The sequence below is a fragment of the Ammodytes marinus genome (assembly GCF_949987685.1).
Source record: "Ammodytes marinus genome assembly, chromosome: 13".
Lineage (NCBI taxonomy): Eukaryota > Metazoa > Chordata > Actinopteri > Uranoscopiformes > Ammodytidae > Ammodytes > Ammodytes marinus.
In genome coordinates this window covers 10,057,094-10,074,473 of record NC_137217.1, presented here as the reverse complement: position 1 = coordinate 10,074,473, position 17,380 = coordinate 10,057,094, and the positions used below count along the sequence as shown (strand labels likewise).

Genomic DNA, 17,380 nt, shown 5'->3' with positions numbered 1-17,380 from the left:
GAAACTGAAGGGAGACTATCATGGGGCATACCTGAGCCTATGGCAAAAATATGGGAAAGAAATTTTTATGTGGGTCGGACTTATTAAAAAAAATAGTTTTTCAATTTTTTTGCCTGTTTTCGCCATTTTCTAAGTCTTTAGGCGGGAAAATGGGAAAATTCAAAAAAGTGTCTTTACAATGGAGAGGTTGACAATTTCACTTTGCTATAACTCCCCAACCGAACATCGCACATTCAAAAACTTGACATCCACTTGTTTGGTACATTGAGCTGCATCTTTCTATCTAACGTAGTTTTGCGAATGTCATCCATAGGGGGCGCCAAAACCACAAAAAGCAAAGAAAACGCGTTTGGGGCTATAACTCCCAAACCGAAAATCCCACATTCAAAAACTTTACATCCCCGGATTCCGTGAAGCGAGGGGCCGGCGCCGTGGATGACGACGCCCGATCCCGAGTCGCGTGGGAGGCTTGGCCCCCGTTCACAACTGCTCGCAGTTCTAGTTATTATTCCTATTCCTTACGTAAAAGTGGTGCTGCAGCCCAAACCGTAAAGGGTTGGGACATGCCACTTGCATCACTAGTTCAGACCCCCGGTCTCTCAGCATACAAAAAAATTCAGACGTGCCGGCCACTAGGTGGCGCTACAACAAAGGAAAAGGCGTTTTGGGCTATAACTTCCGCACCGAAAGTCCGACAGTCAAAAACTTCACATCCACAGATGCCCACAAGTCAGCTGCATCTTTTGAGATAGGCCACGCCCATTTGCGATAGGATACATTTTTTGCTACATCGCAAAACCTGTGTCAGTCACCAAAACATACTCCTCCTACAGTTTTCGCCCGATTTGGACGAAACCAAAAGCATTATGCTCTACTGACTCCCACGAGCAAAAGTTGGTCAAATAATTGTTCAACAACCATCGGAAGACCAAACAGTAGCGCTTTAAAGATTCGCGCAAATCCGTAAAAAAAAAAAAAAAAGAGGGATTTTCCTGAAACTCAAGGGAGACTATCATGGGGCATATCTGAGCCTATGGCAAAAATATGGGCAAGAAATTCCTATGTGGGCCGGACTTATTAAAAAAAAGAGTTTTTCTAATTTTTTGCCTGTTTTCGCCATTTTCTAAGTCTTTAGGCGGGAAAATGGGAGAATTCAAAAAAGTGTCTTTACAATGGAGAGGTTGACAATTTGATTTTGCTATAACTCCCCAACCGAACATCGCACATTCAAAAACTTGACATCCACTTGTTTGGTACATTGAGCTGCTTCTTTCTATCTAACGTAGTTTTGCGAATGTCATCCATAGGGGGCGCCAAAACCACAAAAAGCAAAGAAAACGCGTTTGGGGCTATAACTCATACACCGAAAGTCTGACAGTCAAAAACTTTATATCCACAGATGCCCACAAGTCAGCTGCATGTTTTGAGATAGGCCACGCCCATTTGCGTATGGGATTTCTTTCTGCTAGATCGCAAAAACTGTGTCAGTCACCAAAACACAGTCCTCCTACAGTTTTTGCCCGATTTGGACGAAACCAAAACCATTATGCTCTACCGACTCCCACGAGCAAAAGTTGTATAAATAATTGTTCTACGACCATCGGAAGACCAAACGGTAGCGCTTTAAAGATTTGCACATTAGCTACCTTGTACCAAACTGCTCCTAAATCCAAAACGATTCATCCTATTAACACCAAACTTCACACATGTGTTTGTCCTATGGTTCACAGGTTGGTCCTACTTTTTTCTTAATTTGCTCCAAAAGGGGGCGCCAAAAACACACTTGAGCATCTTTCTCTGCCATTTTTTTGCCTTTCGGTCTATAACTCCCAAACCAAACATCCCACATTCAAAAACTTTACATCCCCGGATTCCGTGAAGCGAAGGGCCGGCGCCGCGGACGAGGACGCCCGATCCCGAGTCGCGTGGGAGGCTTGGCCCCCGTTCACAACTGCTTGCAGTTCTAGTTAGGGGGCCAAGCCCGAGTAGGGCTGGGACCGCGTTTTGCAGAGCAACGCGGTTCCCAAGCCCTGCGGGGCAGGGAACCCTATTGTTCTTGTAGGGATTATTATTATTATTATTTTTCCTTACGTAAAAGTGGTGCTGCAGCCCAAACCGTAAAGGGTTGGGACATGCCACTTGCAGGGCTTATCCAAGTCCGTGCCTGGTACGCAGACAAAAAAATTCAGACATGCCAGCCACTAGGTGGCGCTACAACAAAGGAAAAGGCGTTTTGGGCTATAACATCCGCACCGAAAGTCCGACAGTCAAAAACTTTATATCCACAGATGCCCACAAGTCAGCTGCATCTTTTGAGATAGGCCACGCCCATTTGCGATAGGATAGATTTTTTGCTACGTCGCAAAAACTGTGTCAGTCACCAAAACATACTCCTCCTACAGTTTTTGCCCGATTTGGACAAAACCAAAAGCATTATACTCTACCGACTCCCACGAGCAAAAGTGGGTCAAATACCTTTTCTACGACCATTGGAAGACCAAACGGTAGCGCTTTAAAGATTCGCAAAAATTCCTTAAAAAAAAAAAAAGGGGGGATTTTCTTGAAACTGAAGGGAGACTATCATGGGGCATACCTGAGCCTATGGCAAAAATATGGGCAAGAAATTCCTTTGTGGGCCGGACTTATTAAAAAAAAGAGTTTTTCAATTTTTTTGCCTGTTTTCGCCATTTCCTAAGTCTTTCGGCGGGAAAATGGGAAAATTCAAAAAAGTGTCTTTAAAATGGAGAGGTTGACAATTTGATTTTGCTATAACTCCCCAACCGAACATCGCACATTCAAAAACTTGACATCCACTTGTTTGGTACATTGAGCTGCATCTTTCTATCTAACGTAGTTTTGCGAATGTCATCCATAGGGGGCGCCAAAACCACAAAAAGCAAAGGAAACGCGTTTGGGGCTATAACTTCCACACCGAACATCCCACAGTCAAACACTTAATATCCACAGATGCCCACAAGTCAGCTGCATCTTTCTACATAACACAGTTTTGCGAATGTCATCCATAGGGGGCACCAAAACCGCAAAAAGCAAAGAAAACGCGTTTGGGGCTATAACTCCCACACCGAACATCCCACATTCAAAAACTTTACATCCCCGGATTCCGTGAAACGAGGGGCCGGCGCCGCGGACGACGACCCCCAATCCCGAGTCGCGTGGGAGGCTTGGCCCCCGTTCACAACTGCTCGCAGTTCTAGTTATTATTATTTTTCCTTACGTAAAAGTGGTGCTGCAGCCCAAACCGTAAAGGGTTGGGACATGCCACTTGCAGGGCTTATCCAGGTCCGTGCCTGGTACGCAGACAAAAAAATTCAGACATGCCAGCCACTAGGTGGCGCTACAACAATAAAAAAACATGTTTGGGGCTATAACTCCCACACCGAAAGTCCGACAGTCAAAAACTTTATATCCACAGATGCCCACAAGTCAGCTGCATCTTTTGAGATAGGCCACGCCCATTTGCGTATATATACATTTTTCGCTACATCGCGAAAACTGTGTCAGTCACCAAAACATACTCCTCCTACAGTTTTCGCCCGATTTGGACGAAACCAAAAGCATTATGCTCTACCGACTCCCACGAGCAAAAGTAAGTCAAATAATTTTTCTACGACCATCGGAAGACCAAACGGTAGCGCTTTAAAGATTTGCGAAAATTCCTTAAAAAAATAAAATAAAGGGATTTTCTTGAAACTCAAGGGACACTATCATGGGGCGTACCTGAGTCTATACAAAAAATATGGGCAAGAAATTCCTATGTATGCCGGATTTATTAAACAAATTAGTTTTGCACTTTCACTTCCTGTTTCGAACTATTTGGCGGGAAAATTCAAAAACGTGGAGAGGTTGACAATTTGATTTTACTCATAACTCCCCAACCAAACATCGCACATTCACAAACTTGACATCCACTTCTTTGGTACACTGAGCTGCATCTTTCTATCTAACGCAGTTTCGCGAATGTCATCCATAGGGGGCGCCAAAACCACAAAAAGCAAAGGAAACGCGTTTGGGCCTATAACTTCCACACCGAACATCCCACAGTCAAAAACTTTACATCCACAGATGCCCGCAAGTCAGCTGCATCTTTTGGGATAGGCCACGCCCATTTGCGTATATATACGTTTTTTGCTACATCGCAAAAACTGTGTCAGTCACCAAAACATACTCCTCCTACAGTTTTCGCACGATTTGGACGGAACCAAAAGCATTATGCTCTACCGACTCCCACGAGCAAAATGAGGATGAATAATTTTTCTACGACCATCGGAAGACCAAACGCTAGCGCTTTAAAGATTCGCCGATTAGCTTCCTTGTAATACCTTGTACGTAAGTGATCATAAATCCAAAACTATACATCGTATCATGACAATATTTTAGAAATATGGTCGTACTGTCCCAATGAACATCCTCAAAAAATTTTGGAAAATTTCGCCAAAAGGGGGCGCCAAAAACTAAAAAAGTATAAATCTCCTTATCCACTTGAGCATCTTTCTCTGCAATTTCTTTGCCTTTTGGTCTATAACTCCCAAACCGAACATCCCACATTCAAAAACTTTACATCCCCGGATTCCGTGAAGCGAGGGGCCGGCGCCGCGGACGACGACGCCCGATCCCGAGTCGCGTGGGAGGCTTGGCCCCCGTTCACAACTGCTTGCAGTTCTAGTTCTCCTTAATGTGCCACAATATACTTATCAAGTATGTATTTATCGTAATAGTTTTAACACGTTAAAACAATACATATCAAAGCTCCATGTCCATGTTGGGGTAGGACTTGACCACCAAAACCTTGTAATGGTCAAGGTCAAGAGCTTTATTAAGAGGATAAGCTGAGATAGTGTCCCTAATGGGTGGGGTTGGGTGTTCTTACCTCTCCCAGGAATTCGCTCTCTTCCTCCCTCACCCGGGCTTGGTCCCACAGCGTGATCTCCAGCATGCGCTCCCGAAACTCCCGCCGATGCACCGGCGAATACATAAAGGTCTGGTTCCATTTGGGCTCTAAAGATTTCTTTACCGTTTTTGTTCTCCTCTTGCTTTTGTCGCTGGAGGAACAATAATTCAAACTGTTTTTATTTACAACCATGATGGGGAAGAGCCACGAATACAACATATCAACAACACAGCACAGCACAGAGCACATCACCGCGGCATGCTGTCCATGAGACTGAGATGGCAAAATTAAATTACTATCTCCACTGTCTGGGTTCTTCATAACATTTGCAAAACAAGGGCTAAAAAGTAATTAACCACACCCACATGCATGTATATCCATACAGCCTTTGCAGCTGCTAATAGCTAAAACAATGTCACATCAATCTTCAAAAAAAAATCCACAAAGTATAAAACTTTTTCTAAACTATATAATATCTCAGTTTGGTTGACTAATGTCCATTGTGAGTGAAATGACATGATAAGACATAACTGTCTCTACTCTTACCTTCTATCAGGGAGGAAGTAGATTTTGACGTAAGGGTTTCTGGGCCGGCCGTCTTCCCTGGGTGGCAGGTCTTTGGCGCCCAGGATGGTAACGATTAGCTGATGGCCCACTTTGTCATACCACAGTTTGACCTGTAGGGAGCACAGACAGCCTGCTGAGAGACTGGTCAGGGCCAACATCAGTCAAAACACACAGAGGGAAGAATGCAGGAGAAGACAACTTTATCAAATTGGAAAGAACGTGGTTCCATGAGCCTTTGTGTCTCAGTTTTTGACTACAGCATAAGGTCTTCTCCTGTATTTATCCTTCATGGAAGAGAGAAATGATATCTGCCTGCTAAGAGGATGTCCGGTGTCATGCTTGGCGGGACAATATATCAGAGCAAAAGTGATCATTAAAACACTGACTTAGCGTATCAGTGTTAATGCATGATAATGCTAAAATGGCAAAATAAGATACTAACTAAAATATGTATGACTGTGTGGTTAACGAAAAAACTAAAAAATAAAATGTGAGTGTTTTCATTTACATAAAGTGTTGAATTGTATGTGTTGGTCGTTTAAAAAACTTCCCCTAGGGGATGATCAATGTTTATTCAATGGAACTGAATGCAATTGTTCTGAAAGTCATTTTGACTGAGGTGAGCTAAAGTGAAATGCTAAAGGCAACATACTCTATAAAGAACAGTGTGCTCTGTTAAAATGATACTGTCTGCCATTAATGAGGTTGTCTCTAATAATGTTCTCATTTATATGGAAAAATCAATCATGCTGTTGCGAGAGGAATCAAAGACAGTTCACACAATGGAAGTATGGACTCCCAAAGAAGACACTTAGAAGAAAAAGAGGCCTTAAAGAAAGTAGATGACATGAGAAAAAAACTTCTAAGCTCTTGTCCATACTTCTTTAAAATTATGATTATGGAAAGGTTCTGTACCATTTACAATTACCAGCTATACATGCAGCAATGCAGGAAAGAGCATTCAAGTCAATACATTTTATAAAAGGTAAAACTTAAGAGCAGAGGGCTTATGGGGAAACAAATTGTACCAAATAACCTTTCAAATAACCTCTAAACTAGCAGCCACCCACAATTAAAGATACTGTTAATATGATAACATGAATGTACGAAAGGATTAAACATCCAATTTGGAATCGTAATGATTATATCCCGTGATAATAATAAATCAATATTAAACTATCAAGTAAACTATCAAAGACACATTCAAAGGGCTTGACAATGTGTCCATCTAATAATGAATAAACTGAAACATACAAGCTTTTCACATATACACATATGAACACACACACACACACACACACAAACACACACACACACACACACACACACACACACACACACACACACACACACACACACACCTAGAAAACCTTCTTATTTACCTCCATTATTACTCCATATCATGTGAAAAAATTTCTCACATCATATAAATTTACGAGCAAAGGGGTTCTCAGAACAACACACTGTAAAAAGCAAGGGTTTTAGCCTTCAAGCTAACATAATCAAAAATAAAAAAATATACGTGATTCTACTGCGTATCCTGAAAAGAAAAACTCAAAAGAACGGACTGATATTTAAAAACAACTGATTAAAAAAAGACTGTCAGAGCGAAGCAAAACATTTAAAGCTTTGCTTGGTTTGAAGTGTGTTATTTAGGAGGTACAATTTGCTTATAACTCTCATCTGGAAGGGAAAATGCAATTTGGTTTCCAATGCACAATGGTGAACTTGGTATCTTTTCACTGCAACATGAAACTGCAGACCATAAGATGCTATGACTTAAACTGGCACATGGAGGAATATTTTTGCATATAGGGTTAGAGTTGTCAAGTCCTGGATTCATGTCACACTGAAGCAGAAAATAAGCCAAGTCCTTTGTCCTATAGACGCTCAGGGAGACACCCTCCTTCATTGCTAAATATCCTAAATGTATGAAAAAGGCTAGTTAACTGGTGTCAAATCAGGCAATGGAAGAGTGTCTCTTAAAATGTGGTCAGATTAGTTGAGCATGCACTACCAAGTATTAATGATGTGAATGGGTTAGAATGAGGAATAATAACTCTCATTATAACAATGATACCAACAAAATTAAATTGAGTATGACAAAATGCACTGCACTAAGAGGGAAACTTGAAGCTGCTATTTCCCCCGGGGAATGCATTTCCCAAAGAATGGAAACAGAAAAAAAGGCCAGTCAACAGTCAATGAGCAAAGACCAAATAGAGATTCAGCCCTTCAGACAGGGCCCATTACCTGGACCCTAGGGGCAAAAGGCGTTGTTCTTCTACTAAGGCTTTGGCTCTGGATAAGCAAAAAAAAACAGCAAAAAAAGGAGGAAAAAAAAGAAAAGAAAATGCCATAAAACCAAAACCCCACAAAACAACAACACAAACTCACAATACACTCTAAACACAACAACACACGATTGTAGTTTCAGAAGGGAGATTTATTATTATTCACTTACATCTATGCTTTTCTGCTTTACTGATACCTTATCCCCTGTTCTGTTCTGCACATGCTCTTTGAAATGATCAATGTTTGATAACAATATCTCTCTTCCTACTCTGGACCTTTTGTACTCTGCTTGAAAGCTTGCGTCACAGTGACCTTAAACTCTTGCCATCCCTACACTCAAGATAAAGAATGCTACAATAACATCATACTGACAGTTCTTTATTGTGTACAACTACCCAGTGCTATCAGGCACAGTGGGTCTTACATGCTATATTAAAGTAAACTGGTGTCATGTGAGGCAAATTACAGTCAACAAAAGCAATTAAAATCAGCCATTTCCCTTATATACTAAACCTCTTATCCCCAAATGCCAAAAAAAATGAAAATTGTCAAATCTTAAGATTAAGAAGATTGGCAATCATGTATTAGCCTCAAATGTCCGTTGTCAGTCAAACCCCAAAAGTTTCTCATGCATATCAATGTTGTGAGAATAACATGTCCTGGAAGTGTTACCCAGATGCTAATGCTATTTCCCTTGTGCATGTTAAATTTGAGAGTTGATTTATCTGTTGCCTTTAACCCACTTACCCCAGGAGGGTTTTTATTGTGGATAATGGACAACACAGTAACCTGATCTACAAGCCTGTGCTGGGTTGGTTAAGGGCCAGCTGAACAGGCAGAGTGAGAGAAGCCTCGCCTGGTATACCAATGGTTGGAACCAGGATTGAATGTATCATCTAAGTATCCTCTATACTCTCATGTGAAGAGTATATTCCAAAATAAGGTCATATGTTCTCAATAACACATTACCCATTTAACTCCAAACCAATGTCAAAAAGCTGAGGATATTGCATGTAGTGTGTGTGTGTGTGTGTGTGTGTGTGTGTGTGTGTGTGTGTGTGTGTGTGTGTGTGTGTGTGTGTGTGTGTGTGTGTGTGTGTGTGTGTGTGTGTGTGTGTGTGTGTGTGTGTGTGTGTGGTGCTGAGGTCACTCACTGAGAGCTGTCCTGACAGGTACTGGGGGGCGTCCCTCAGCATGCTGGGACTCATGGGGGATGTAACAGAGATGGACGGGCGATCCATCTTCTGAGACTCAAAAGAACTCGAACCTGACAGGGCATAGATAACACAGTCCCAATGTTTGGAAGCCATTTTGGATTCAGTTTCTTGTTTCAGTAATATGAAGAGATTAAGAACAAGACACTGCAGGTGAATAGGGAAACATTTTGAACTTGTAGATGTCATCATGAAAAGTGACCATTTGATTACTCATGTTAGAACAAGTATTTCTTATATAAAAGATTTTCAGAAAAGTTTGAACAAATATGCAAATTTGGCAATATCTAACTTATTATGTGTAGACATGCATGACTTTAAAAACCAAAAATCTAGATGTTGGACAAAGCCAGAGTTTAAATCTGTATTTCATTTTGAAAACATTATTAAAATTCAAGGTTTTTACAGAACAGATTTGGGATACAGCCTTTTTCTTTATTATCAGAAAACACTGTAAATACTATGTTACTCTTCTTAAAAATGCATTTTGGGCATGTTTTTTAAGAAACAAAATGTATAGAAAAATAGACATAAAAATCTCAGAATTGACCATTGCTTGAACAAAACTATATTTTTGCCTGCCATGTCTTGCCTTTAATGAAAAAGGGGGATGGTAGAAAGGAGGGTAGAATAACTTTTACAAGAAGAGAGAAACAAAGATGAAGAGAGTGTGCCGTCAGAAATACAGAGAGACCGAGTGAGAGAAGAAAGTCTCATAGGCATTTCCTTCATTCGATGTTTCTAGAATGGTTAATAGGGTAATGAAATCAGCTTCAGACCATGACAAGACTCACTTGATTCCAGTTGTGCATGTGTGCTGTCTGGTATCCTTGGAATATCTCTGAAATAGAAAAAAAATCAGAAAGAACACGTGAGTGTGTGAGACAGGGGAGAAGGAGGGGATGGAAAGAATCAATTTGAGCTAATGCTGACTGCACTGTGCTTTAATGACTGTAAGCAGCGCATTAGTCTTCATTCAGCAGGACTCTCCCCCAGCAGCACAAAGCAGGTCACAGATAGGAATTGACAACAAAGGTGCTGCCTCTTTTACCTTACAGTTAACCCTCTCTAAAAACATTTGCAGAAGTAATAGCCAGGCGGCAGGATTTCTATTTTGCCGGGCGACGTTGTTTGGTCCAATAATATGAGGCTGAAGCTGACAGAGCTGGAAGGAGGAAGACAGGTTGATTAAGAAAGTCAACCAACACATTATGTGAGAACAAGGCTATATATGTCCTCTTGGATTTCCCTATTCAATTATCCACTTTACGGAGCATTCAATCCAAAGTTTCTTTGGGTGTGGTATGGTAATGCTGAGGCCTGACTAAGCCTACAGACATACATACTATAATGCCTGGGAAGTGATGTAGTCACAATGTTTGTTGCTGTATGTGCATTCTATTTTATTCTATATTGTACTATGGCTTTATTGTGTTGATACGTTGATTAAGTTTCCCAAATAGGGACACGGGTTATGAATTAGCTAAAGCTATAAGCTCTTTGTGCAGGACATCAGTTGCCTTCTCTGTATTGGAACTATGTGAAGCTGCATTGTCCCTATTTCAAAAATAAAATGCTGCTTTAGTTGGTTTCAGTTTGGGACATGCATTTAGCTCAATAAGGAAAAGAGAAAATACTTATTTAAAAACAAACAAACATCTGTGTTCTGCTCGACTGAATCACATCTCAAGTTCACAATGATGGTATTCAATTAGTTTTAATTTATTTTACATGTGGGTGAGTCTGTGAGTTTTTCCAATTTTAGTTGTGATTTGTATTTTAAATAAATGTGTTTTCCCAATGATTGCTGGAGATTTCCTTTTTGAAAAATGTGTCTTGTGTAAAAAACAGTGTGTAGTGTTTTGCAAAAAGTGTGCTGCAGAATTTCAAACACAGTGCAAAGCATATTTTCTGTTTGTAGGGTTGGTGCTTGTGTTTAGGGCATGGTCACCAAAGTTAGAGGTTGTGATGCTTTGGGCATAGCAACCACTTTTAGTGTCTAAGCATTAGGCAAAAACTGTAATTTTATTATAATACAAACATCCTCTTCGAATGATTATACCTTTTTCAGGTTGACAGGGGCCTAGAATATATCCCATGTTCACTTTGTAGCAGTCGGGTAGATAGTCTAGACAGGAGCTTGACACTGATTTAAAAAAAGATTGACGCCATAATTTAAATTAATCAATAAGCCCCTATGTGCCTGCTGTGTTGGTTATATACATTTAAATCTCTAAAATACATTTTGGTTTTGCCTTACACCTCAGTTCCTGTCATCCAATGGCCATTACTGCTCAATGACCTGGACTGTCTGTGCAGTGTGAGAGTGATTGTGAGCTCTCACCCTATAGGCCTTGAGACCACCAGCTCCACCTGAAGATCAGGCTTGGAGTCTAGAATGATATTGTAAACTTCTTTAAATGTGGCTCCTTGTAAAAGCTTCCCATTCCACTCCAGCACCTGGTCACCTGCAAAAACACCACAGATATTGAATGTCACATGAAATATTTCAACATCTTATATTATTTATTTATATACACAGTATACCTACATATGTTATTTTGCACATAATTAGATTCCTATATATTCCTGTGTGTGTGTGTGTGTGTGTGTGTGTGTGTGTGTGTGTGTGTGTGTGTGTGTGTGTGTGTGTGTGTGTTCGTGCGTGCGTGCGTGCGTGCGTGTGCGTGTGTGTGTGTGTGTGTGTGTGTGTGTGCAGTACCTGGCCTGAGGTGTCCAACAGTGTCTGCTAGACTTCCTTTCCTCACTTTAGTGATAAAAGCACAAAGTCTGCCAGACTCTGTCATCTTGCCTCCCACCACCTGTAGAAACAGAGAAGTAACTCAATTAGCATTGAAATAAATGTGGAAATTAAACTTGAACTGGTCTTGTTACTCTAACTGCCCATGCTAACTCTTCATGTCAAAACCGATCAAAATGTATCACGCCTATTGCAGCTTGCACAAGACAGCCTCTTTGAAGTACTGTTGATGCCATGGCTTCAGCTTCTGCCTGCGAGGTCTGCATCCACAATAAAAGCATTACAATAAGAGGGTCAGTGGTAAAAGTGCCTCATCTTTTTGTTGAATATGTCCAGGGCTGTGTGTTTCCTCCCCAGGGACACACACTGTGCTGCTGCTCTGTGCTTCTGTAACAGTGCAGGCCCCTTGGCTAGAGCCGTACTGTACAGTCGTGAGCTGCTGTACTCCACTCCGCTCAGCTTACATGGGCATCATACAAATAAAAATCCCTCTTAATGGCAGCTGAATGCCAACATACAAAGGAGCTTAGGGAAGTCTAAATGAAATGGCTTTATGTAACAGGCAGGAGCCAGAGAAGAAAAATACAGCGAGAGAGAGAGAGAGAGAGAGAGAGAGAGAGAGAGTGAGGGCGAGGCTGGCAGCCTGACTGATGGACTGACTGGCTGTATTGCTGCTGCTGCTGCTGAGCAGACAGAAAGCACAGAGGCACTGAGCAGACACAAACATGCCATTTCAGGAGGTTCATTCAATCACTAATGATTTTTCCCCATCTCTCCGCTCTCTCTCCATGGCCCAGCGTGCTCCTTTGGACTCTGACTGCTCAGCTGTTTTATCAGTGTGCAACACATAGACATTTATGCAACAGTGAAAAGGGAACCAAAGCATCTACCACAACAGGAATTCTTTGATATGCCCCGGGCAATGTAAACTGCAATAATAAAAAGTTTGAATCATGTGAAGCAAGAAATTGACCTATAGAAATAGGCTGGTCAGCAAGAAAAATACACATAGCCAGCACAGAATGTAAATGTATGTACGGGAGTGTGATGTTATTTAATTGTCAAATGGGCATGACAACTCTAACAGGTTCTGCACTAACTTGTTTCCTCAGAGCCACTGACTGCAGTTCATTATTAAGTACTCCAATGTGAGTGAGTTTGGAAAATGAAACAGCTCAATAGCAAACACTGCACATTAATATTCATCAACATAATCAAGTCTTTCATTTATATTAATGATGAGTAGCACGATGATGTAATCAATAACTGGAACACAAAGAGAAAATCAGTGGCACATGCACAGAAAGAGGCCACAAAGCTTATTCTTCTGTATGGTAACATAAATGTTTATATAAAATTGTACTGTACACTTAAGTGTATTACAATCATCTTTCATGTTATGTATGCTACATTTGCATACCCTAATTTGCTTTTCTGGAATAGAAAGGATGATGCTACAGCAGAAAGCTTTATGGTGCAGCTCCAGTGTTTTAAATGGTAAGTATTTGAATATGTGCTTGCATCATACCTTTGTGGGACACAGACACATGTAGAGTGAATGGTGATGAGCTCACCTTCAGACCGAGTAGAGCTCCTGAGTCTCGAGGCACACTTCCATCTTTCATGCGCTTATTGAGCAAAATACGCCCTATTAGGCGATCCCCATCTTTGGACGGCTGCCACGTCACCGGGTGCTACAAGGTCAGAGCAACAACACACCTTTTGTTTAACAACCCATCCACTCCAATGTAATCACGTTAGACCAAAGCAGACAACTGTCCATAGTGAAGAGGGGGCACAGGGAAGTATTTATTCACTCAGGGGAAAACAGTTCACACAAACTCTGTTGACTCATCCAGACTGTTGAATTTGTAGACACTAACATGCTCAATTATTAAATCGATTGAATATTCAATTTCTAAGCTAAGCATGGACAAAACTATTGATGTGAAATAATACCTAGCATAATACAGGTGCAATTAGAATATCAATGAAAAGTTCATTTTTCTCTGTAATTTAAACCAAAAAGTGAAACTTTCATATATTTTATATTCAAAGTGAAATACACTTGATTTGATTGGTTTATGTATTATTCTAATATTTTGAGATACTGTTTTTTTTCCATGAGCTGTAAACTGTAATTATCCAAATTAAAACAAAAGAAAGGCCTGATATATTTCACTTTCTGTAAAGAAATCTAGAATATATGAAAGTCTCATTTTTGAATGAACTTTTCCATGATATTACATTCTTTTTTAGATGCACATGTAGTGTAAGGTGTTATTTCCAGAGCTTGTGTGAAGCTGCCAGTGAGAGGGTGGAGTGAGCGTCATGCAGCGCCCCATGCAGTAAAGCAAGCAGCCCCAACACTCCACCTCAAACCAGCTGTGAAAACACTCAGGTGAGCTTCACTACGCACACACATACATTCACCATCAAGTGGAGTAGTGAGGGGAAAGCAGACAGCGAAAAGGGGGAAAAGATCCATATAAAATAAAGAATAAGGGTGGAGTTTAAAGATCTAAAAAGGATGAAATATAGACAGCACAGAATAAAGCCATAAGACACATATAGGGTGAATTCACACACGCGCAGTGAAAGGGGAAAAAAGAAAAACAAATGTTTGAATTCTGTGTGCAAAACAAATCCAGTCTTCCCTGATTCTGTGTGTGCTTACAATCATCTGGGTTTTGCTCTAGAAGTGAGTGGAAAGTTGGGCGGGGGGGGGCAGGTTCTGTCTGGACTGGGTGCTGTGGGGTTAGGGCAGCAGAGTGATAGGGACGGGCCTGAGTAAAGGTGTTTTAAACTGCACTAAACAGGAGCGCTACAGAGCAAGAACACAACATACGGAGGAGAACGAGCATGCAACTATAGGAGAAACCCACATTCCTGTGTGCCATGACAAACAGAGAGGTTTGTGTGTCAATGCTATTCTGTTAACAACTACTGTAAGATGTGTCATTTCTGGTTGGGGAGCAAAAACAGCAAGTACAAGTAGCAAGCAAAGAGGGTGCCCTCCAAAAGAGTTATTCGGCAACACCGAGCAAGGTGGGGCCAAAGGTAACCGGAAAACAAAAAGGAACGAAAACGCAAGAAAAAACCATTTATACAACGTCAAATAAAATTCCAAAAAACAAACATCTCACCTATTTACACTTAGTGACAGAGCATACAAAGACTGGATGGGTAGGTCATAAATAATAATAATAACAAAATGCAGGCTAGATTGTCTCAGTACCTTCTCACTATGGCTATGCTCCTCGTTTAGGGTAGTGCTACTGCACGTATCAACTCCCGAGTCTTTAACCTGCGGTTCACACCATGCCAAGTCCTCTTCAAATGAGTGTCCCCCAAAGCGCACCATTTTCTTTTGCCTCTCAGATAAGGTGTGTGTCGGCTCGGACATATATGTCTGCTCAATAGTTTTTCTTTTTCCCCTTTGACTGTCCCCTACAGGTGTGGGATAAAAAACAGAAAGAAAAACAGAAAAACAACATGCAAAGGTGTAAATAAAACTAAGGAAACATGAAATGACAAAAGACTCTGGGAGGAGGGATTGGGGAGGAGAGAGACAGAGAGAGAGGGAGAGAGAGATAGGGGTTATGGGGCAGGAGGGAGGGAGGGGAGGGGGGTCAAGGCAGGGCTCCACATGTCTCACCAAAGACATTGGGGAGGCCTCGCTGCTATGCCAAGACGCATGGTCCCACCAATGGCCATCCAAATCTCCTGTAAGGTGTGGGGAATAGGGCACACGTACACGAGAGAGGACAGCAAGAGGGACCGGTGAGGACACCACAAAGCACAATGTACAGACATTAACATACAAACACACACATACACACACACACACACACACACACACACACACACAAACACACACACATAAGACACATTCAGCACTGAGCAAGACCATCCAAACATTCTGTCAAACGCACACACACACACACACATACACACACACACACACACACAATCTCACTGATCATCATGTGCAACTCTAAGATCCCTGTGGAGAAAGAAAGATGCAGCCCAGGTCATTATACATAAAGGACCTCCACACTGTACAGACACACAATTCCAGTTTTGAAATCTCTGACCACATATTGTTTCTACCTCTTTTCCTTGTCTTTCTAGAGGGTTATAAATTAAATCTCAACACTTATCTTTAACCATTGTAAGGAAACTGACAACGAGTCTTTAAAAAATGATTTGCTATACCATCTGGACGTTCTAATGAGCAGATAGCACATCTATCCTATCTTATCCTACAGTAGTTGAGTGTGAAGAAAGAGGGAGCAGGGCAGATCTCTGATGTGTTTAAGTGGGGATTCAGATTGCTGTGCCACACAGCCTTAACTGACCTCAATCTAAAGTGCACCAGGGAGAGCATTTTAAGATGAGGCTCTGATTACAACTTCTGTAGTAGAACCAGCAGACACACAGCCTCAAGACATACAGGCTGGGCAAGCAACTATAATGCTGTAACGAGATGGGTGGAACTGGAAGATTATTTTGAACTGTTTTAGCCAGTTAGACCACCAAGGGGGGGGGGGGAGACCTATATAACCCTATGCATTGCAGCAGATATGATGCTTTCATTATAGGTCACCTATTATGCAAAATGCCCTTTTTCATTATTTTTCATCAATATGAGTCCCTGTAGGGAGACTCTCAAAGTATGAGAGAAAACAACTCTCTCTCTTTCTCCACCTCCACCTTTCTGGAAACCTGTGTTCAAAAACCCCAGACAGATTTCCCTCCTAATGACATCTATGGGGAGAAGCCAGGCCCCTTAATCACCAAACGAACTTAGCACTACCTCCACATGTGATGAGAACAACCCCAGATACCCCAAACCAGCAGTTAGAGCCAGGGCCAATCAGAGCAGACAGGGCTTTTTGGAAGGTGGGGCTTAAAAATATAATCCACAGCATTAACAGCTAATGTATTGTATTTTAAGTTCCTATCTATCAAATAGTGAGTTAAAACAATGGTGATTGAGCATATGATTCACTGATGAAAGCGCCTGTATTTGCTGCTTTGCCCTGTTATAGGAGGAGCTATGCCGTATTAACCGCGCTGCAGCGGTGCGTTCCTTTACTCAGGACATGGGAGCTTCAGACTCAGTAGTACTGACTTCAGGCCTGTTTGCATTCCAGTACATCTGTTACATCTGTAATTTTGTTTTTATGTTATATATACAGTCTATGGTTTGTTTAAAACATGGTCCTAGGTCCCATATTATCAAAATTGATGAAACGGTCTTTTTGCAGCACGCTGTGTGTGCTGATGTGTCTGAAGTTCCCGATTTTTCACGTATGATCAAACGCAGCAGGAGAGTTCTCTCTCAGTGCCAACAGCTGTAGTGATACAGACTCTCTCTGTCTGCACTTCTCATAACTTCTGGGTCACAATGTAGGATCAGCGCACACAAAGAACGCATTCTGCAGGTGAGAACTAGAAGGAGATTCAGCAATGGCACTGTGAGAAATATAAAGGGACACTACACCATGAAAACAGTTTCTAGTAGAAACACAAATTACAATTTTGAACCTGAAAATGAGCACAATAGGTGACCTAAAACAAATACCAACTCACTTACAAGCATTTGATCTGGTGGAAAGCTACATGCCT

General features: G+C 41.4%; 1 protein-coding gene across 8 annotated transcripts in view; it reads right to left on the bottom strand.

Annotated features, from left to right (window-relative positions):
* The window catches only part of rims2a (regulating synaptic membrane exocytosis 2a), a gene marked incomplete at its 5' end in the record, with an annotated part of 144,434 nt that overhangs the window by 52,850 nt on the left and 74,204 nt on the right, over positions 1–17,380 (bottom strand). For 4 of the 8 annotated variants that reach the window (XM_080039832.1, XM_080039830.1, XM_080039833.1 and 1 more), the window contains 9 exons: positions 4,889–5,081; positions 5,456–5,586; positions 7,730–7,777; positions 8,926–9,038; positions 9,780–9,826; positions 11,330–11,453; positions 11,708–11,807; positions 13,321–13,440; positions 14,985–15,196. In XM_080039832.1, coding sequence (XP_079895958.1) covers positions 4,889–5,081; positions 5,456–5,586; positions 7,730–7,777; positions 8,926–9,038; positions 9,780–9,826; positions 11,330–11,453; positions 11,708–11,807; positions 13,321–13,440; positions 14,985–15,196 — 1,088 coding nt within the window. The remainder of the gene's footprint in view (positions 1–4,888; positions 5,082–5,455; positions 5,587–7,729; positions 7,778–8,925; positions 9,039–9,779; positions 9,827–11,329; positions 11,454–11,707; positions 11,808–13,320; positions 13,441–14,984; positions 15,197–17,380) is intronic. The other 4 variants (XM_080039831.1, XM_080039834.1, XM_080039836.1 and 1 more) reach the window with 1 other exon arrangement.